The sequence below is a fragment of the Gossypium arboreum genome, chromosome 8 (genome assembly GCF_025698485.1).
Source record: "Gossypium arboreum isolate Shixiya-1 chromosome 8, ASM2569848v2, whole genome shotgun sequence".
NCBI classification, from domain to species: Eukaryota; Viridiplantae; Streptophyta; class Magnoliopsida; order Malvales; family Malvaceae; genus Gossypium; species Gossypium arboreum.
This window is the reverse complement of record NC_069077.1, coordinates 54,994,261-55,017,698: the sequence shown is the minus strand read 5'-3', so window position 1 is coordinate 55,017,698 and position 23,438 is coordinate 54,994,261. Positions and strand designations below refer to the sequence as shown.

Below are 23,438 nucleotides of genomic sequence, written 5' to 3'. Positions count from 1 at the left end.
GCTGTTATATTGTTTTTTTTAGCTTTTTAAGTGAAAGGGTCACAAGGAAAACAAGAAAAGCCAAATTCCACAATGTGTAAATGTTGAAGGCTAGATTTTTTAGAATCAAGACTAAATTGATACAGTGTATAAATGTTGAGGGTTAACATTGCTATTATGCCAATTTTAAGAACTATTATTGTAAGCTAGCTAGTGACTGAAAAGACAATTGAATGATTAATTAAACATTTTGTAACTTTTTATAATTAGATGACTAAAACAAATTTATTGATAGTTAGGTGACTATCAATGTTGTTTACCTAATTTACCATAACAAATTATTTTGTTTCTTATACTAAAATACATCGATATAATAACTAAATAAGAATTCAAGTTTAAAAATTAGGAAGCAAATCTTCATTATTTTACTTTTAGAACATTAAAGTTGTGTTCTAACTTTATTGTAATTATACACTTTCAAATTAAAATTTAGATGAGTAAATCAAATTATCAAAAAATATTAAAATTCAATATTGAAGTATTTGATATTCATTTCATCCAAACAAGTGTTCGTCGCTTATAATTCCACGCCTTTATTAACCAACAATTTGAAACTTCTAACTTAAGAAGTTGCCTTACCTTACAATTAACCGAATACAAGTTAGCTCCAAAAAACACCGGTAATCTCTTTGGAAAAATGGCATTAATTATTCATTAGACCATGCTGATAGATGCATACGAATTAAATTACTACATAGTTTGAGAATCTGATCAGAGATCCTTTGATTACACTACTATCATGTTACAAGAACAAAAAAGAAAATCTGTCTCAGAGGCTAGAATGTAGTAATCCATGTGTGAATGCATTTAAATTATTGGAATCCCAGTCCCCCTTCATACCGCACACAGCACCAATACAACCAAAAACCTATCATAATTTAATACACAATAGGATCCAACCCCCACCCTCTCCTTTTTTTGCTCTGCCGGCCTAGCGGAGTATGACTGGAAATTCTGTACCAAACTCTCCTCACCACCAGGAGGGGCCTTTTCTGCATATGGGATTAGTTCAGTTACTCCAATCTCTCTGTTTAATCATTGGATAGGAAAGGGTATTTCCAATCCAATGAATTGGTACATCAAGGACGAATGGCCAATTCATCTGAGTAAAAGTAGTGTCCAAGGTGACCAAACTAAAATTACCCAATATAACATATCAGCCAGAGCTACCGAGCAAAATAAAAATGGCAGATTATGGGACCATCAGATTATGCTATTGTTCAGCTTCTTGAATTTCTGACAAATCGTATGCTGGTCCGTGGTTTCATAAATTTCGATTATGGACCGTATAGCTTTGGCTATCATCTCTTTCTTTTGGTTACCAACAGAATCACTTCCAACGACATCAGACTCAGAACTCGTCTCCCCTAGTGATGAGTACAGCATCTTAAACCAGTCCTCCAGAAAAGATGCTTTCTGTTACACGAGTTAAATAGTTAATGTCTTACAGAAAAGAAACTCGTTAGTGCTTTAATAGTTCATATCTTATAGAAATTTCATACTCCATGAAGAATGCAGCTGTTTTCTATTTGGAACATGAGAAACCATCAATTTTAACAAACAAAAATGATATGCCAAACTTACAAACAAAGGAGCACTGAATTCATTCATGGCATTTGTGAATGTCAAATGAGGTCGATTAAATCTTACTTTGACAAGAAAATCTTTCAGCGGTTTGTGGTCAGTAGCTGAAGCAAGGCTAAGAACATGCAACAAGGTTGAAGTTAACTGCGATAGAAAAAAAAAATCCAATTAATGATCAGGCAGGGCCTTGTCTTAATTACCTTGGAATCCTACCAAAATTTTATGAAATAATCAGTAATAAATGAAGGAATTCATTCTAAAAATTGTCATGAAACTTCAGATTCACAGGAATTATTGAGGTGATTCAAATTGTCTCTTAATTTCACTAAATTTAATACAATTGACATGGATTAGGTAATAAGTATTTCTTTGATAAATGCAGAAATTGCAAGATTCCTAAACTGTTATATCATTTCAAAAGACTATCATATGCATAGAATAACCTGCTTTTCAAGTGCAATCCTATATTTGAAACTTGAAGGTGCCGAAATTGAGTCAGAACCTAGATTCTCCACTACATGCTCCAGGCCTTGGACAATGTCGGGGAAAGATTTCCCATAATCTGTGTCAAACGAGGTATGCCATGTCAATACTCAGCTTTAAAATGTCAAACATAAGATTAAAACCAAGAGTAAACAGAAGAGAAGCAGATAAATCCCAGACTCCCAGTTATTAAGTCTAAGTTTAGCAATAAATAATGATTGAAGGTAGCAGTATTACTCACCAACTGCCGCTTCCGGCACAGCCAATGCAGCAGCAGCTTGTATCCTGATCTTGAAATTCGAAGAATCACGTAAAAGTAATAGAAGAATACCAAAAACTGATGGAGCCCTGCCAAAATCATATACATTCATACAATATAAATCAATTATGCATCATAAAGTATAAAAGGAAAATAAGTTGCTCATAGCATGTGAAATTGAAAATGATCTAGTAACTAAAATTCAAATATCTTGGAGGACCTTCACATTTTAGCTTCAGATATATGAGCAGCGAAGTCTTATTACTAATAAAACCAAGAAACAAAATTTTAGAGGCAATAGAAGTTGAGGATTCTGAGAATAATGACTCGTGCCAGTATATTCATCAAAGGCTAGGATATGTTATCTTAAGAAGAGGTATTAAAAGTTGTTCACATGCAAAAAGAGTTTAATATTAAACATTGTCCCAGGTAGGGTAGGAAACCTACCAAATAATGAGAAAGTGTTCGCACAATATAACCATACAAAATTAGCAGTGAAAAAGATCTAAGGGAGCTAAGCTAGTTTTCTATCCACAAGCACCATTCCAAACAAGAAGTTACTAGCTGAAAACAACTATGAATTTCGTGACTTCTTCCTATCATCAAACCTTAATGTGCAGGTTTTTAAAACTAGGATTGGCTACACCCATGATAATGTAGACTAAAGGCAAGAGAGATGCCCACATGCCCAAACAATGTGAGGGCAAATTGCTCATTCAATAATTCATCCAACCTTTACATCAAACTGTACTGAACAAGAAGAGTTAAACCTATTGGGGCTGTATTCTTAAGAAAAAGAGCATGAAGAAATTAGCATCGTCATACCAATCCATATCCTGCAGTTGTATTGTCTTATTCAAAAACATGTTGCTCAGCGCGTGACAGACATTCCATTGAACCTAGTAAATGTAAAGTCGCAATAAGAAACAGAATATAGCTAAACTAACATTAAAAATGATTATATACTTGCACCATGTTGAGATAATACCTTGACATTTCCAGTTGTAACACAAGATATAAAAGCTTGCACCATTCTCTCTAGCCAATGCAAATCCTTCAATGATGCAGGATAGGATGAAGGTATCACACCTCCATCAAAAGCATTCAGATCATTTCTTGCTGGCAACATAGTAACCTGGTTGCAAGTGGACGAAAATCCTAATTTTGCCACTGGCTTTTTATCCAAACATGAACTCGTGTATCTGACAAATCTTGAAAGATTTCCGAGAGCTCTTACAGCATTTGATTTAACCTAATAGAAGGAAACATGAAGAGATATAAAAGCTAAAAGAGTTTCTAATTGATGTGCTAAGATGATAGATTCAATCTCTTCTACATATGAAAGCCTATAAACTATCACTTGGCTGAACATCAACCGAATATGTTGCTGCAACTTCTCAGTTTTCTTTAAGTGCCCATTTCCGAATGTCTTAACACATTGGTATAGATATGACCTTCAAGGATGCTCCAATATATGGAAAAATTTAGAAAAATCTAACCATACCAGCATAAGATACATACTCGTATCCAACACTCACCCCCGAGTCCAATTAACATAATAAACTAATAATTACCCAAACAAAGTAAAATGCAGCCAGGATACTGGGATCAAATGTAGAAAATATATACAAAATAACAAACAAGGTTCTGCAGTTTGCCGTCAAGCAAAAGGTATCTAGACAAATTGACAGCATTTCATATGTTCCTGGATTTATTATGGAAGAAATAATCATATAGCTGAGCCCACAAGTTCCAGATTCAAGTTTAATGAGAAAACATTCTCACTAGCAACATTTTAGTAACACAAATGAGTTAAGATAAAACTAGGAGATGTGTACAAGCAAAAGAAAATTACCTCCACAAGAACAAAATGAAATTCATTTATTTGATTAGTACATGTATCTTAGCAATTCGACATAGATCCAGTCTATTTTATCGAAATGTGATGAAGGGATTTGCTTTGTCCACCAAACCCAAATTTTAGGAAATAAAAACAGATACATAATTTTTGATAACGTCTTGCTGCCTCTTCCAAAGATTCCCGATTTACTTTTCATAATTTACTAGCTTAGTGAGAGATAGAAACATTGTCTCGTTGTAATAATAAGCGAATCAATGAATGAATATGTAGTCTAAACCAGACTGCCCTATACATTTTCTAAATTGCTAAAAAGGAGAGATACCCATGCCCTTTCCGTCTTCTACATTCTCTTTCTCATATGAAGTAACTCATACCTACATTACCCAGTTGAACTTTGATATGGACGCTTTTATTGCAATAGGAGTTCTTTAGTTTTGTTTATTTATTATATCAAGTTCTATTAAGAGTTTTAGTTTTACTTATTTTCTCTATTATATTAGGTTTTTATTTCCTTCATAAACTCTAAATTAGGAATTCTATTAGGACTCTCTTCTTTGTTATTAACAATCTATAAAAAGCTGCCAATATGAAATAAAGAGAAGCAATTATTCTATCAAAAAGAAATGTTATTTTGAGAGGGGATTCAGTCAAGGACGAATCAGCCTTTTGAGTAATCATAGGTCGAAGCAAGAATTCTTTCTCGTCTAAACCTGTGATTAGATCCTACGCCAAGGCACATAACAATTTGGTATCTGAGCCAGCTGTCATGGGTGATGAAAAGACTTTGACAGCCAAGCTGGAGGCTTTCATGGAACAAATGGCTACAAGGTAACAAGCATTAGAGGAGCAGGTGGCGATATTCTCTCTTCCGGTCCAAAAGATAACGAAAGGAGATTCAAAGAAAAATAATGAAGAATAGGGCAGCAGCGGAGGCACAAAAAGGAACTCAGACTCACAACACGGTGGGTGCATGGTGTCACGATACTCTACAATGGAATTTCCCACTTATGATGGTGTTGAAGACCCTTTAAGGTGGCTGAAAAGATGCGAAAATTTTTTTGGCAATCAACAAACTAACGAAGAAGACAAAGTAGGCTTAACTTCATTCCATCTCTTAGGAGAGGCACAATTGTGGTTTGATCAAATGGAAGAAGAGAAGGCAAATCTTGATTGGGGGTGCTTCAAAGAGTGTTATCATGTAAGGTTTGGGCCACCTATGAGTAATAACCCCTTGGGGAAACTTGCCAACTTGAGACAAACTAGGATTGTAGAGGAATATCAACGTCAATTTCAATCGCTATTGGCTAGGACTGCTAATCTTAAACCTCAACAACAAGTAAACCTTTTTATTGCCAGGTTGGTAGAGGAACTTAGAATTGATATTGAGATGCAACAACCAGAAAACCTTGGAGTTGCAATGAATATGGCTCGAACATTGGAACGTAAACAAAATGTCTCTTCCAAACTGTCATCTCGAGCCATCCTGAACTGGCCAACTTCCCAAAACACTGGCAGCAATTCAATCATTCCAACAACTTCCAACTTCCCAAAACACTGGCAGCAATTCAATCATTCCAACAACTAAGAGCATTGCAAAGGGAGGGATACAAACAACAGAACCAACAGGGAACAACGGCAAAATAGGTTCTTCTGCACCATTTATTAAGTGATTGACACAGACACAAATGTAAAAGGTTTTGGATAGAAGTACCAGATGTTGAAGGCAAGCAAGATGATGATGCGATAGATGATTTTGGATAAGTTCTGAAGTTTATTCTGAATTTGAGCTTGAGGACAAGCTCAACTCCGAGAAGGGGAGTAATGATATGGACGCTTTTATTGCAATAGGAGTTTTTAGTTTTATTTATTTATTATATCAGGTTTTATTAAGAGTTTTAGTTTTACTTATTTTCTCTATTATATTAGGTTTTTATTTCCTTCATATACTCTAAGTTAGGAATTCTATTAGGACTCTTTTCTTTGTTATTAACAATCTATAAAAGGGTGCCAATATGAAATAAAAAGATAAGCAATTATTCTATAAAAAAGAAACATTAAAATTTGAGAGGGGGTTCAGTCAAGGACGAATCTACCTTTTGAGTAACCATAGGTCAAAGCAAGAATTCTTTCTTGGCTAGACCTTTGACTAGATCCTACGCCAAGGCACATAACAAACTTCTAGCGGATAGAAAACCATATCAAGAAACTCATGAAAGAAGAAATAAACTCAAAAGTTTTGCCAGAACAAACACAAAAAAGCTGTGACTGTATCCGAAGCATACACAACAAAAAGGCAAAGTGTGCATCAAATTACTATTTAACAATTAAAAGCTACCGTCACACCAATCTCATTAGTCCATGAAAGGTTATAAGATGCCTTATAACATATTATACCTTGTCCCCATCCTTGGTTAGACGCAGAGCACACTCAATTAACAAGTCCACCAAATGGAAGTTTGTTTCTGAATCTATAAAAGTGTCAAGAAAAGAGTAATTAGATACAGGAAATAATAGTATTAGTCTATCAGATATAGAAAATACAAAAACTAATTCCATCACGCCAGAAAGCTACCCGTTGACTGTTTTAAAGGAACATCATCAACAAAGTGACGGATAGAATCACATATGTTTGCCAAAGCCCAAGAGGCTGGTATTCGCACCTGCAAAAGTATTTGTAAGTAAAACTTGCATCTTAAACACTAGATATATAAGCACTCTCCTAAGGTGTAAATAAAAAAGATCTTAAAATTACCGAGACCATAGAATCACGAGTGTTAATCTCAACAGCATGGATAAACTTGCCAAGGTTCTCTGCACTAAATAGTTTAGGCTTTCCGTAAATTTAGTTTTCATCATTTTTGCACATACAACCCATTAAATCATAAAAACTTGTATCCTAGTAACATTGCAGAATCACCTCGCAGAAGCTTTCTGGAAACATGAGACAACACCAATGGCTCGACAAGCAGCTGACCTAACTGAAGGAACCTTATCATGTTCTGCAGCACTGATCTATTTTTTTTTTTCAAACATAAATCACAAGAAAATGGAGTGAATGTTATGTAAGATCAACACAAAAGGGGAAGGGAACAAAATTTCAGGTTTTAAATAATGCTAAATCAGGACTTACTAAAGACGAAACAATGAAGTCCTGGTTTTCCTTCAAGAGAGAAAAGAATACAGAAGAAGTGATTCCAGCAAAACAAGTTACTGATGCAGTTCTCACCTTCCAAAGAAAAGCAGTTCAGTGTCATATACAGGTAAGAATATAATACTTCAATCTTGTTAGAAGTGTAGTCACCACCTACAATGAATGATATGATAATGATAAGCAATAAAATGAAGGAAATCAAAGCTGTCATAAGTTATTGTATGCCTGCAGGGCATTAAATGAGGCCAAAATGAATTCTCAACTAGCTCTTACAAATCAGTTTCTTGTGCTTAAACAATTAACCTTCACCAGTTCAATGTTGCTCTTACATCTAGCACCAATGCCTTCCATGTTATAAATCAGAACTCTCAAGCTTCTCCAAGAGTGCCAGCAGTTCAGAATTTTGAAGGTCATGTGTTTCCATTCGACACTAGAGTACTTAGGCTTTTTCTATAAAAAAAATTAGCTACTAAAGTTGTGAATCATTTACACCATAACATAATTGGCCAAAAAATAGTTATTTAGAGGAAAATAAAAAAATAAAAAGTTTAAGGCAAAGCAAAATGCATGCATCCACCTCTAATTGCACATAGAAGAATAAAGACAAAACCATGATGACAATCATCATCATAATAATAACAGAGAATCAAGCAACTCAGCTTGAATAAACCTTAATCTGCTGAATGTCAGTTGCTTGGGTGATCTGAAGAGGAGGAACAAGAAGCTAACTAACCATTGCAGATGTATGCCATAGAATGAGAGGCATGAGCTTCTCAATTGTCTCAGCCCACTGCTGAAGTCCTGATGGGAATGTATTTGTTTCTTCTTTTGCATCTTCTGGACCCCGGGGTCCATATGATGGAGCTGATGATACTTTCTTTGTCCTTATGCAATCAGAAGTAAATGGGGAATCCAAAAAATTTTCTTCCGAAAGATCCTCAGTTCCCCTAAAACCAGATATTGCACGAAGGCATTCATCCAAAACCTGAAGAATGAAAATAATAAATTAACATCAAAAGGGAGGAAAAAAAAGAGAAAATCAGAAATGGAAACTGACAAAAACTACCACACAGATAAGGGCATCTTTGCCCATCACACACTAATAACTCTGGCAAGAAGAGTCTCCTGGCCTTCCATGTATTTGGTGCATGGATGTGTTTCTGGAGTTTCCAGACAACAAAATCCAAAGGAGCAAAATAAAAATGATACTAATACCTATAGAGTACATATAAAAATATTTTATATGAAATGTCAATTGGTCACAAAAATTGCCACAATCATATATACAGACACATATATACATGCTCACATACATAAATATATGTATATAAAAAAGAAGAGGAAACCAGTTGGCAATTTCACCTTTATAGCAGCTGTAACAATTTTTTCCCCAACAAACAGAGCTGTATTTCCAGCTAGTTCCTTCCAGGACTTTGTTGCAACTTCGGCATTACCTTCTCTCAGAAATTTATAAACAATAGCAGAAATTTTTCCCCAGCATACTAACATTAAGTCCGGGTAATTGTGAGAAATGGCTCGAAGGGCCTGCAACATGAAATGCATATATGTATACACAAAAGGTTTTTTCAAATCAAAATGCTCAAAGGAATCTCAATAGAATAAACTCAAATCTCAAGTTTCAATATCAAAAATCAACAAATCAAACCTAACACAACCAATCTCTCTATCTATATAGCAAGAGGGAGGGAGGGAGGGAGGGAGAGAGATACACATGCATATATACATGTGTGTATGAATAAACCTAGGTTTCAATTTCAACCCATTGAAAATAAAGCCCACCCACAAAGTCTTAATAAAAGAAACCAAACAAAGAACCCCACAGAAAGTAAATCACATACTTCAAAATTTTGCAAGAATATCTTCCATCATTATACTTCTCAATCAAAATACAACATTGCAAAATGACAAAAATGAAAGTATCTTTTTTGAGACAAACAAATATGAATTTATTCTATTTTATCTTGAACTCTGTTTTTCCATATGGATCTTGATCAATATAGATCACAATCATCCAAAAGCCAATTCCTTCATTTGTTCCTCTTTGTGTGTGTTGTCTATGGGAAAAGGAAAGCTTCCAAAGGCAAGAATGGGCATTTGTAAACATGCTCACTTAACATCAACATTAATAAAACAAGCATTATCTTAGCAATTAACTTTACAAAAGGTTCATCAATTTTATTGCACAGATACCAGATTTATTATTTAGTAATCCAGTGGTTCACAACACATCCAAATGTATCTCATTCCCTCTTCAGCTTCAATTATTTCCTCTTATCTTTGCTATAGCAAGCAGCTAGTTTTGGCATCTTAGCAATGTCTAATTGAATGAAACAACATATATTGAATAATTACCAATGATTTACCAATAATCCTACACTCTATTAATATAAGATACCAAATTGTGAAAAATCAAGAAGTATCAACTGGAGAAAAGGAGGAAAGGAGCACACAAGAATCAGGGATAAGAATGATACATTGCTCAACCAGAGAAGTATTAGTAAGCCACCAGAACTCGACATGACCAACTAACACATTAAATGCTATAACTTTAAATTTACTTGAAATTACCTGAAGTGCTTCAAAGCAAACTGTTGGGTTGCTTAGTCGTTCACAATGCTGAAGTAATGTTAGAAAAACACCAGACTTATTGTCAGCCTCCACAAAACCTAGAATAGGCTTCAAATAACAAGGTTCAATTAGAAAATGATTTCTAGAAGAGAGAAACAAAAACAGAAAATGATTTCAAATAACAGGTCAATGAAAACTGGAAGTGGTATCCATTCAACTGATGGTCTGTTCACATCGGAAAGACTCAACCGTAAAATAATAAGAAGAATATGAATAATAAATAATCAAGTACCGGCTATCATTTCATTAAAAGAAACCAAAAAGAGTTATTGCATTACATGAATGATACTGAACAAACTTTAGAGAGAAGATTATTTTTTATTTTAATTAGGTTACAGATTTTTATAGGTAGAACTAAGTACAGAAAAGGAATCAATCCCTAGAAATCAGTAATTTCCTAAGAATTAGAGATTAATATTAGATCCTACTACACAAGGTAATTCCTAGGACTAAGGCAAGTATTCTGTCCTTAATCTTAAGAATTCTAACACTCCCCCTCAAGCTGGAGTGTAGATATTTATCAAACCCAGCTTGCTAATGAGTTCTTTGAACATGTTCCTGTTCAAGCTTTTAGGTAGCATGTTTGCAACTTGTTGCCTGGTAGGTAGGTAGGTGATGCACACTTCTCCTAAGTCAATTTTTTCCTTGATGAAGTGGCGATCTATCTCTACATGTTTGGTGCGATCGTGGTGAACAAGGTTTTAAGCTATGCTTACAGTTGCTTGGTTGTCACAATACATCTTTATAGGTCTATTGTAGAGCACTTTTAGTTTCCCATTAGTCGTTGTATCCATATTCCTTCGCATATGCCATGAGATAGTGCTCGATACTCTGCCTCTGCGCTATTGCGTGCTACAACAGGCTGTTTTTTGCTTCTCCATGTCACAAAATTGTCCCACACATAGCTACAATAACCACTTGTAGAACGTCATCATTGATTGAGACCACCTTGATCTGCATCAGTGTAAATTTCCACACTTCGGCTGGCAGTTTTCTTGAAGTGTAGGCCTTTACCAGGGTCCCCTTTAGATATCTTAAAATTCTGTAAGTAGCTTCCAAGTGCTTCTCTCTTGGAGCATGCATATATTGGCTGATAACACTCACACCAAAGGCTATGTCTGGACGGGTGTGAGATAGGTAGATGAGTTTTCCTACCAGTCGTTGACATCTCCCCCTGTCGACTTCTTCTCCATCTTTATCAGTTCCCAATTTAAGATTGAATTCCATGGGAGTTTCAGTTGGTTTACACCCCAACATCCCAACCTCAAATAATAGATCAAGGATATACTTTCTTTGAGTGATGGAAATCCCTGTTTTAGACCTTGCTTACACTTCCATTCCAAGGAAGTACTTAAGGTTCCCTAAGTCCTTAAGTTCGAATTCAGAACTAAGAAATTCTTTTAGACTTTTAATTTCGCTTGAATCATCCCCAGTTAATATTATATCATCCACATAAACAATAAGGATGCAGCATTTCCCACCTTTCGAATGCTTGTAAAACATGGTATGATCTGCCTGCCCCTGGGTGTAGCTCTTACTGATCATAGCATTGGCAAATCGGCTGAACCACGCCCTTGGAGACTGTTTCAGCCCATATAAGGATTTCTTCAACTTGCATACTTGGCCCTTGCTTTCTTCAAACTCGGGTGGGAAATCCATGTACACTTCCTCATTTAACTCTCCATTGAGGAATGCATTTTTTACATCCAATTGAGTCAAAGACCAGTCCATGTTGACAGCTAGGGATAGAAGAACTCGAATGGTGTTTAGTTTGGCAACCGGTGCGAACGTCTCATCGTAGTCTAGGCCATAGGTTTGGGTGAAACCCTTAGCAACGAGCCGAGCTTTATGTCGATCAATGCTGCCATCAGGTTTAAACTTTGTGGTGAAGATCCATTTGCATCCTACAGTCTTCTTCCCACTAGGTAGATCCAAGACTTTGCAAGTTTCATTTGCCTTGAGAGCCCTCATTTCTTCCATCACAGCTTTCCTCCATTCAGCAGATTCAAGAGCCTCTTCTATATTTTTTGGTGTTTCTACAGAATCAATATTAGATACAAAAGCTCTATAAGACTTAGATAAGTTTTCATAGGACACAAACCGGGAAATAAGGTGTTGAGTGCAGCTTCTTGTGCCCTTTTGAACAGCAATTGGAAGGTAGATGGATGGTGATAAAGGTGAGACTTCTGTTTCGAAACAATCCTTGGTTGAGGATGAACTTGGCACTGCTGTCTCGGCTTCAGGAGGACACTGTCGTCGAGAATAAACTCGTAGTTCTGGAGCCTGTTCTTGCTGCCTTTCTGTATCAGGTGGCTGCCCTATTTCTATTTCTTGCTGCATGGGGGAACCACTGTCTAAATCTGGAACTACAATAACACCCTGATTTGTAGGCTTGGTAATGGTGGTAGGATCAATAGGTATAATGAGAAGGGTGTTAAGAGTCTCATCTTCATTAAGAGTCTCACCCTGAAGATGAGCTGCTGTAAAGTATGGTTCATTCTCAAAAAAGGTGACATCCCGAGAGATAATCAGTCGACGAAAGATAGGTGAATAACACTTATAGCCTTTTTATGTTGGAGAATAGCCAACGAAAGCACAAGTATGGGCTCGAGGATCAAGTTTGGATTGATTTGGTTGGTGGTTATGGACAAAAGCTTTGCAACCGAAGATTTTGGGTGGAAGATTGGGAACACGAAATAAGGGAAAAGCCTTTTGAAGGATATTTATAGGTGTTTGGAAATTTAGAACCTTTGATGGTAGTCGGTTTATGAGATAGCAGGCTGTTAGACAGCTTCTCCCCACAGGTATTTTGGGACCCCCATGGTGAACATTAGTGCACGAGCCACAGCAAGGAGATGACGATTTTTTCTCTAGAAAATCCCATTTTGTTGAGGGGTGTCAGGACAAGAACTTTGGTGTATGATGCCTTGTTCAGCAAGATAAGGACTCATGACAGAATTAAAATATTATCTCCCATTGTCAGTACGGAGAGTATGTATGGTAGAGTTAAATTGGGTTCGAATCATTGAATGAAAGTTTTGGAAAACTTTAAGTGTTTCTGATTTTTCTTTGAGAAGGTAAACCCAACAAATCCTAGTGTGGTCATCAATGAAAGTTATGAACCACTTAGCCCCTGTAATATTTTTCACTCGGCTGGCTCCCCATAAGTCACTATGAATTAAAGAGAATGGTTGGGACTGGTTATAGGGTTTCAATGGTATGGTACACGGGTGTCTTTGGATAACTGGCAGATTTCACATTTCAAGGAATCAACATTTTTATTTCTAAATAACAGTGGAAGGTGTTTCTTCAAGTACAAGAAGTTCGGATGTCCTAGTCTACTTTGCCATAACATAATTGTATCTTCCTTGGAGATAGATAGAGCCAACCCTTCTTGTCCACTGTCTTTATTCCAAATATAGAGACCATCATCAACTTTAGCAGTACCAATCATCCTCCCCAATTTTTGTTCCTGTACCACACAACCAGTTGCAGAAAATTCAGCAAGGACACTTTCATCCTTAGTTAGTTTACTGATTGAAAGTGAATTGCAAGATAGGTTTGGAACATGTAACACTTCATCAAGAGAAAAATTTTTTGTTAATTGTATTTTTCCAACACCAGCCACAAGTGAGTAAGAGCCATCGGCAATGCGGATTCAGGACTGATTATGACAAGGTGTATAGGTGTGAAACAAGGTGGAGTTACCTGTCATATGATCAGAGGCACCCGAATCGAATATCCAAGAAGATTGATTGTTAGGTTCAAAAGTACTGTTGAGGGCAGTACCTTGAGTGGCTAGGGATCCTTGAGCAGTGGTAGTGCCTAGTATCTTATGGAGAGCCTCAAGTTGATTTTTGGTTAGACGAACATCAAGAGTTTCATCTGCAGCAGTGGAGGTGTTAGAGGATACTAGTGCAGCCTTATTATCCTTCTGATTTTTTCCCGGAGCCATGTAGTTTGAAGCATTTTTCCTTTGTATGTCCTACACGGTTACAGTGGCTGCACCATGGCTTGGTTGAGCCTGAATCATTCCCAGCACATGGCTTTTGTGGTTGTGGCCCTCTGGAGATAAAGGCCGAGTTTTCAATAGGACGGTGACCAGCAGTTGTCACAGGTTTAGATTCTTTTAAATCCCCCAACATGACAAGTTGACGCATTTCTTCTCTTCTAACTTCTGCAAATGCTTCACCAATGGTTGGTAGAGAGGTTTTGCCCAGAATTTGACCACGAACCTCATCAAGTTCTCGGTCCAGTCCTGCCAGAAACTCATAAATACGTTCCTTGTTGAGGTGAGCCATAAACTTGGTGTGTTCCTTGCCTTCTCCCCAGTCTGCCTCATAGTACATGTCCAGTTCCTGCCACAAAATTTTCAAGTTATTGTAGTACTAAGTTACTTCAAGTGTTCCTTGTCGGATATCCTTCAATTTCAGTTTGATCTCAAATACTTGGGAGGCATTTCCAAGATCCGAGTAATTTTCTTTGATTGCATCCCACATATCTTTTGCAGTTTTGAAGAAGAGGTAGGTGCGACTAATATGGCCTTCCATTGAATTGATTAACCAAGCCATTACAATCGAGTTGTTGAGTTCCCAGGTGCCATAAGTTGGGTCTGTTGTGGCTGGTCGTGGGAAGTCTCCATTAATATTCCCTAGTTTTCCACGACCACGAATCACCATAATGATCGATTGGGACCACTGTAGGAAATTTTTCCCATCTAGCCGATGGTTAGTGATTATAAGATAGGAATTAAGGTCCCCTTGAGGAGTTCCTTGATTAGTGTTTGGAATCATTTGTGAGGTTTCAATCTCAGATGTAGTTTCGATAGTGTCACTCATGGGAAGGAATAAAACAAGAGACAAGAGAGATTGAAGAAAGGGGACGTTTGGAACGAGAGATTAGAGAAGTCGATATCAAAAAAATTCCAATGGCTCCGATACCATGAACAAACTTTAGAGAGAAGATTATTTTTTATTTTAATCAGGTTACAGGATTTTATAGGTAAAACTAAGTACAGATAAGGAATCAATCCCTAGAAATCAGTAATTTCCTAAGAATTAGAGATTAATATTAGATCCTACTATACAAGGTAATTCCTAGGACTAAGGCAAGTATTCTGTCCTTAATCTTAGGGATTCTAACAGATACACACATTCACTCAGGTCCCTTTGTGACATACCTAACAAAAATCCTCTGCCAATAAACAGAAATTGCAGCAATTTCTCCATTAACAAACGTTTTTATGAACCATGTGTAAAGTGTTCAACAAGGTAATGGGTCACAAACATGGCGAGCAAGTCATAACCAGCTTCTATTCTTAAGCCTTCTAACATGGTGTCCAATGCAATAATGTCTAAATGCTTACATGTAATCATGGATTTGAATTAGTGAAAAACTCGTTAAAAGACATTAGTCTACAACATGCAATGGAATGATACATGAGAAAGTGATAAAGGGGAAAAAATTCTAATCCTTCAAGAGAGACGTATGTTTGTGATAATATGAAATGGTTGAAGAAACAAAATGAATACCAAGGACAAAAGGTTAAGAGTAGAGTACATCCCGGTGCCTCCTATCACTCTGACTGGGGTTCAGTCACACAACGTTCTCTCTCCTAAGCATGAGATGTCGTTATAAAAGTTATCAGCTCCACGATTTTAATTTTATTACCAAAGGTATAACCAATCAGCATATTGCTTTTTAATAAACTCTTTCATTCGAAACCACTCTAATGATTACCATATATGTTTTAACTAGTTTCACAACTGAAATTCATGTCCTCCACCCTCCCCCAACTCCCCCTATAAAAAGAAGAGAGGAGAACCTACCTGAAAAGAAAACTAATTTTGACCATAAAAATTGGGCAAAATTTATAAAAAGTGAGCTAACCTGTCGACAATTCCTTTAAAATCATTTCTTTGACATGGATGGAAGGAGAAACTGATAAAGCAGTTGTCAAACAGCTAATAGCAGCAGCCTAACAAAAGAAGTAAGACATAATTATCTTCACAAGCGAAAGGCCTAAATGTTGCCATCCACACCAGTCAAAGATAAAATATGAAAACAATTAAAAGAACCCTGCCTGCAAACCAGTCTGATCACTTTTGAAAGCAAAACCAGCTTCAATCCTTGCTTGTAAAGATAAAATTACTTTCGGCAACAATTCACCTGGCATTCGTGAATATCTGTGGAATTACAAGCAAAACGACAAAATAAATCCAATATAAATATGCTAGGCTCTTCCTAAAAGATCAAAGGAGGCAACATATGAACTTAATGAAGTCATGGATAAAAAGTAATCAGTTCCTTTTCAAGCTGCTATCCAACACATCCAATAAAAACCACACTGGGTTTTTCTTTATGCATAGAAACTATTCAAACAATTCTACCACTTAAATCCTTCGTAAGTCCAAGTGACCCTGAAAATAGATCTGATTATCTAGTTTGTTCTTATCAGTTCAGAGAATTGTAAACCTGTTCTAACCTGGATTACAGAAGTGCATATCATGTAAATCATTTTGCATGCACACCACAAAAGCAGATCCTATCAGTCTTCCAGACAATGACCAGATATCATGATACTAAGAGCATACAAAACAATATTAGCAGTGAAAGAGAAGGGAGAGGATGATGCGGGCAACAAAGGACAGAAAGAAGATAGAAATGAAATCACCCAGGGATTGATATAAGGCCACTCATCAATCTCATAAGTAAAAAAATATGAATTTAAAATAATCCCAAAAGTAAAAAAAATATGAATTTAAAATAATCCCATCAATTTATAATTTCTCTTCATTCTCTTTGTTTTGAACAGATTCTCTCTTCTTTTTTTGTTCTTTTTTCTCAGTAGGTATAATTCACTATATTTGTCTCTATATTGCCACCTAAAAGAGACTCCACAGATTCAGCTTTATTATACCCGATTGAACAGAAGTAAAAGAAACAGAGTTCAGTGTCGTATGAATATACATGCAACAGAAAGCATTAATTGAAAAGTACCAGCTAAAAAGGAAGAAAACTAGTAAGCATTTTAGCAACCACAAGAAGAGATAAGAAGAAAGACTCATACGGTGTGGATGATATCAAAAGCATTAGAATCTTGAAAACCAACACCAGCAAACGACTATTAGTTTCATGCTGAATTAAGTATAGAGTACCTACATCACAAAGGCAAGGGCCAAAGATATTATTATAAACAACTTTATCAAAATTCATAATAATAACTAACAAGTAAGAAACACATATGGGAAGTACCAAAGGCAAGCAGAGTCTTTAAAAAAATGAACTACACAGGATATAATCAAGTACCAGTATGCAGCTGCATTAGTATCTGGCCAAGTGAACTAGAAAGTGCCATAAAAGATCCCAATTTAGCAGATTCTTTATATTCTGCTACCTGAAGGAAAACAGTAGCAGGCCCATCCATCATGACAGCCAGAGCCGAGGCAGATGCCATCCGTGCCTAGGCATCACAAAATTGCTCATGTAAGCAAAAATCACGATTTAGGCTTAAGTAACACATCTGGCAACTATATGATGTAAAGCCATAAACAACAAAGAACATATCTTTGTCATAATCCAGTGATTGTCAACTAAACTAAACATGAGGCAGGTGTTATATAATTTTCCAAGAACAATAAATGCTAAGGAAAAAAAAAAACCTACAACGACAAAAGTTTTACCTTCAAGTAAGGATCAAATAGCAAGGATGCCATTAAAGTGTCTTCAAATTTTCTGCAGTCAGCTATGTTAAATAAATGGAACAGAAAGACTTGCTACAGGAAAACAAAATGATAAAAAACTTCATGGAAAATTAGCTCAATAGAGCAATAATAGGATTACATTACCTTGGTTGTAGTACATCATTGGTCGGCAAAAGCATTGTCCATTGAGATGTAAAGGATTTGGGATCAGCTTGACAAAGATCCTGCACCAGAAACACGCAACCAAAGAAGCCCTGATTCAGATTCAAGTTCATGTGCTTGCACAAAGTGAAAGTACACGCACATTAATCCACGTCTTTTGGAGCAATTAAAGAATTAGGGCACTCTTCCTTTTTTAGGGACAATGAGATCATTCACTAGTACCTTTCCCATTAATGGCCAAAATGGAGCCACAAAATGCCACCAAGCAAGAAGTGCCATTCCACCAAATTTTGAAAACCATATAATAAAAAATTAATAAGACATGCAGTGTCCATGTTTTGATAGCATCAATTCACATTAGTTAATCCAGGAGTGGAAGAAAGCAATATCACAGTAACAAAATAAATACTATCACAAAACTAAAAAAGGTAAAGGGCTATCAGATCATAGTTTTGAACCAAATATAAAACAGCTGGATACTCAGAAATTCCAGCATCAACAAAATGACAGGTGTTCAGGAAGGAGTACTTAAGAATGTACTAATAAAGATTTAGGAAGCATAAAATAGAGTTTTGGTTGTTTTGAAGAACATGGAGAGCAATTAACCGTATAAAACCAATTTAAGTTAACTTCCAACCTAATTATTTACAGACATAAGAAATCCTAAATGCATGAAGTATCAAATCAAACATATAAAACAAACCACCAAAAAACCATCCTTCATGCCATATCAATGTTGATTTCAAAGTAATTATTTAATTTCAATTCATATGATTAATCAGAAATTTTAACAGTTTAGACTACAAATTTTCAGTTCTAAAAGAATTGGTCTATGCTGAACGACCTAGATTTGGGTATCTTCCTCATTGTTCATGAGTATTCCCACTAATTCCTAGATCAAAAAAACGCCACATTTAAAAAGTTTTCCACATTTAATATGGCAAGCTCAAAAATCACCTCAAAGAAGGCTTTATAGCTGCATATAAACATTGAGGAAATAAAATCAAAAGGTAGTCACAAGTAAGAAGGAATGATGTTCTAAACTTACCTGTATACAAACAATGGCAGACACTCTAATCTTTGAGCATCGAGAATCATTAATATCTTTAAGTGATCCATCACTGTCACTGTAATCAGAGTCTGATGATGTAACATCAACCATAGAAGAAATCTGATCAGAAGAACTCTGAGGATCTAGAGCTTTTGCCTGCCTAGTATTTAAATTGTCCTTTTTGCGCAAGTGTGGAGGCCTATATGGAGTACTATTTGTTCGTTTAGGCTCTTCTAAAGTCAGCTTAAGCCTTGGTGAACCAGATTCTTTCTCCTTGGAACTCACAGCAGCACACATGACTTGGTTTCCACTGGTAAGGCCATAAACGAAAAACATACGCAAGGATGCCACAAAACTAGACACCTGAAAGTAACTTTTGTATTACATTCATGCAGTAGCAAAGCAAAAAGAATTTAACATTTAAATTAAAACTATGTCCATAAGTTGTAATGATTTGCTTACATGTTCTGAAAGAGAACCTTTAGGATCCAGAAGAACCAAATGAAGGCAATGCAGAAGAGAAGAATAAAACCTGTAGACAACAAGAAAACTTGTTAATTAATACTTGAAAGAGCAATGCGTGTTTTTATTTTATCAAGTTCTCTCCACGGATAAGAAGGAAAGATCATACCTTGACATGATAATGTCTTCCACAACCATATTCTTAGAGGCTAATAAATCCATCATCTTCCTAAAAACCTAATTAAAAAAACTCAACTTCAGCATCATGTTTACAGAAGCCACCAAAGCCAAATAGAGAACTTGCCTGAATGGTTGACTGCCAAATATCAACTGGAAAGGAAGAACCGCTCCTTGAATATAGTTCACCAAGCATAGTAAAGGAAGCAGTTAGAACTTCCCAAAAACTACCATTTCTCTGTAATTTCTTCCCCATTTCAATAGCACTCTTTTGATTGCGACTTGAAGCATACAAGGAGATTAAATCCGTATGAGAACGTGCAATGATGTGAAGAAGAACATTTACCAACTGAATATCATCTGGCAGAGAGCATTTTCGTTGGTTTTCACTGACAAGGTATCTGAGGATTGAAAAAATTAATAATATTGTTATTATTAATGAATTCGAGCAAGCATAAAAAATAAAAGACAAATGGATAAGAAAAGAATGTGAAATTGAACGAACCTGAGAGTTTCCAAGCATTCTAAAGTTGGTTTATACAAAGAAGCACTGGACGTTGCTTTGGCAAGAAAATGATCAATGATTTTGGTGGAGGAGTCAAGAAGCAAGGCCCAAGATGAGGTATTGATATCGAGAGAAACCCGATGACTGACATCATGGATCTAGGGCAAACAAGGATATAGATTAGCAACTAGATAACAAATAAAAAATAAACAAATAAGAACAAGTATGATCGAAATTCAAATACCAAGCGGCAAGTGTTGGAAAATGTAGGGACCAAATCGTGTTGAAATTGGGAGGCATTGGCAACAAGTTGGATGAGAAATAAAAGATCGGAAGTCACCTGAAAGTAACAATCGAAAATCCTTAACATTAAATGAAAAGTAAGAGCAAGAAAGATGGTGGAATTTTGGGAAATAAAAAGATACCTCGTGAGCAGGGAGGTGGGAGGCGGCAGATATGAGAGAAGAGTGAGAGTGAGAGAAGATTAGGGATTGTACAAGTTGAGGGATGGAAGGAGGGCTTGTTAGTGTTTCGTCTCTCAGAGTAAGAAATGCCGTTCTCCATGACCTCACAGCCGTCAGTGACGATGATGATGCCGCCATTGACGGTGTCTCCGCCTGGGGATGACCAAATACTACAAGCTTAATTATTCTTTCAAATTTTCTGTTTTGGTGATGGAGTTCAACACGGCTGGGGCCTCGTGAAAATTCGCCTGCGCGCTGTATCACGACCTTCTACTTCGGTCAGGTAAACGGCGCGGTTTTAAATAAAGCCTTGGGTTCGATTCAATTAGATTTTTCGAATCATTTGCGATAGTTTAGTTCCACTCAACTTTAATTTTTGGCTTTATACTACTATTTAAGTAATATGAGTTAGTGTTACAATCAATAGAATATTAACCAGGCAATTAAAAGTGATAATTAAAATAAATTATATTATTTGAGTATATACTAATCTTTTATTTTAAAAAAACTCAATAAAAGTTTTGCATGAGATTACATTTGAGTGTATTTTATTTGCATTTATAAAACATTAATTTTATCTTTAAATCAAAGCTTTATTTTAATATAATATTTACATTTTAATTGTATTATGCATACTTTATTATATCTCTCAATTGTATATATTGATAATGTTATTAATTGAGTCGGTGTTACAAACATTGTAGTCAATATCATTCCATAATTGCTCGTGCCAACTGAAAAAATAAACTTTAAGTTCCGTTCCGATGCAAATTCTGATTGGCACCAGCCGTACAGATGCGTATCGATTAGTTTCGCCCCTATAGGTCGAAATATGGTGTACCGGCCAGTACAAAAAAAAAGACTAAATTACTAATAAATGCCAAAAATAATTTAAATTTACCTGATTAAGTCGTTTTTTGGAAGAATTATGGGAATAGGCTAATTTTACAAAAATGCTTCCACGTAGACTCATTTTCAGGTTTAATGCAGAAAAACGCTCCTACGTGGATGCGTTTTCTGACTAATCAACTAAAAAAGCTTCTAGCTGGAAGCGTTTTTAGTGTATTTCTAGGAAAACGCTCCGAAGTGGACGTGTTTTCTGAAAAAGCTTCCGGCTGGAAGTGTTTTCCATCTAGATATTTATGGTGTTAGGGCTTTTTATTTTAGGGTTAGTGCTTTATGTTTTAGGGTTTGAGATTAGGGTTTTTAAAGTATGGTTATTTAGGATTTAGGGTTTAAAAATTGTTAAATAATTATTATTACATTCAAAATTTAAAAACATTGTATTTTCATCGAAACTCAGAGTACTCGTTTAGGATGAAATATTAGTTTTAAAATTTTTGCACATTTTCAATACTAGTTCGATCCAATATTTTAGTAAATTATTTATCACAGTGCATTAATATTGACGAGATGGGTTCTAAAAATATATCACGGGATTCTTGGGATATATGATGAGTTTTTGTCTTAAGTGGAGGTTAAAATTTGTAGAGAGATAACGCTCCAAGTGGGATCCACTATCAGTAAGTGTACTAAAAGCACGTCCAGCTGAAAGCGCGTCCAACTAACATTGTACTAAAAACGCTTCCAGTTGGACGTGCTTTCAATACTCTTGCTGACAATGCGTCTTGCTTGGAGTGTTATCTCTCTACAAATTTCAACTTCCCACTAGTCGGGGAAAATTTTCAAAATCAACTTGAAGCTCATTTTTTTGTCTATAAATGAAACATATTTCAGCCTCAAGTGGTATAAACCATTTACAAGCAAATAAAAAGTTGTTAGAAAGACCAGAAGAAGAGAAGTTTGTGGAGAAGATATAAGTTGGAGCAACAACGCAATTTGCATTAAAGTAAGCATTGATTTTTGTTGTTCATATTTAGTTGCAGCATTAATTTTTTGCATAATATTTTTATTTCGAATGTCTCTCGACAGATTATTTGGTTGAAAATGAGTGGGCAGATTAATGTTATTATTTATTATGACGGTGAAGTGTGCGACACGAAGAATAGGGTCGCTTTTTTTATTAGAGAACACAGTGCGACTGGCTTTTAACCAAAACATACAATTGCTAGAACTAAGGACAAGAATTAGGCAGAAAATCATCTAATCCAACCAGCTTAGAGTATCGTCCTTTAAATATCAATTTGGTGTTTCAGATGACCCCGTTAGATATGACGCTTTCGATATCAGAAGTGTGAGAGGGTTGGAGGCGATGTCGCAAACGCATCTGGTAGTGGATCACTATTTCTTAAGTTATATGCCAAATTTTCAAGGCCAGACAAAAACAATCAAACGTCGAAATTTGTTCCTATTCAAGATGCTGGAACGAAAGAACATACCGATAGTCCAATGACACAATTGTATAGTAGGTTCACCACTTTGTTAGGAACTTTCAATTATGATATTCTAGAATAATCAATGTGAAGACACTCATATATCTCAGCCCTAAATTTTAACTGCGGCGGGCAGAACACTAAACAGTCAGGTTAGAGTGGTAGGGCAGAATACACAACCCATACACGTCACTGAATTAGTGGTATTGATTTAAACTTCAATCAACCGACGTTCAATGCTAGGAACTTTTATAGGGGAACGACATCAACTTCTAATGGTTGGTTATCGACAAATGATTTTGGACGTTTCGAAAACTACATGAGAAGGGATGATGTACTCTTTATGACATCCACTGGCAATGGGACATCCAATATAGCAGATGTTGGTAGGTCTGAGAATTAAGACAATAGTGATCTAATACCGATCCAATCCAGGAGCCCGGTGTTAATGGTTCAAAAATTGCATTATTTTTTAGACCATCAATTATTCCAACTGAACCAAAAGATGGTGGAAAAGGTGAAGATCCTAACGAAGATACCGAAGAAGATCTACGA

The 23,438-nt window shown here is 36.0% G+C and overlaps 1 protein-coding gene across 2 annotated transcripts; it reads right to left on the bottom strand.

Moving 5' to 3' along the window:
* Window positions 1-665: 665 nt before the first annotated feature.
* LOC108469683 (uncharacterized) lies at window positions 666-20,944 on the bottom strand. 2 transcript variants are annotated; one of them, XM_053031705.1, is made up of 27 exons: window positions 20,512-20,944; window positions 20,331-20,426; window positions 20,087-20,244; window positions 19,709-19,982; window positions 19,574-19,641; window positions 19,405-19,474; window positions 18,940-19,305; window positions 17,874-17,953; window positions 17,709-17,760; window positions 17,335-17,488; window positions 17,096-17,183; window positions 16,109-16,211; window positions 15,916-16,003; window positions 9,967-10,064; window positions 8,740-8,922; window positions 8,111-8,362; window positions 7,357-7,452; window positions 7,144-7,238; window positions 6,979-7,042; window positions 6,799-6,886; window positions 6,621-6,694; window positions 3,354-3,617; window positions 3,191-3,264; window positions 2,348-2,454; window positions 2,067-2,185; window positions 1,624-1,767; window positions 666-1,455 (listed from the first exon to the last, which is right to left on the bottom strand). In XM_053031705.1, the coding sequence occupies exons 1-27, from the start codon at window positions 20,686-20,688 to the stop codon at window positions 1,243-1,245; spliced, it is 3,645 nt and encodes a 1,214-aa protein (XP_052887665.1). In that variant the 5' UTR covers window positions 20,689-20,944; the 3' UTR covers window positions 666-1,242. The 2 variants fall into 2 exon arrangements, with proteins under 2 accessions (XP_052887665.1, XP_017626158.1); XM_017770669.2 differs by having other exon boundaries at window positions 1,690-1,767.
* Between the last annotated feature and the right edge of the window lie 2,494 nt (window positions 20,945-23,438).

Excerpts from the sequence above, each read along its gene's own strand:
- LOC108469683 (XM_053031705.1), bottom strand. The coding sequence starts at position 20,688 with ATGGCGGCATCATCATCGTCACTGACGGCTGTGAGGTCATGGAGAACG. Across the intron at positions 20,427-20,511 it reads CCCACCTCCCTGCTCACGAG|GTGACTTCCGATCTTTTATT; the intron begins GTATCTTTTTAT and ends TGTTACTTTCAG. Across the intron at positions 2,455-3,190 it reads CAACTGCAGGATATGGATTG|GGCTCCATCAGTTTTTGGTA; the intron begins GTATGACGATGC and ends TGATTTTGGCAG.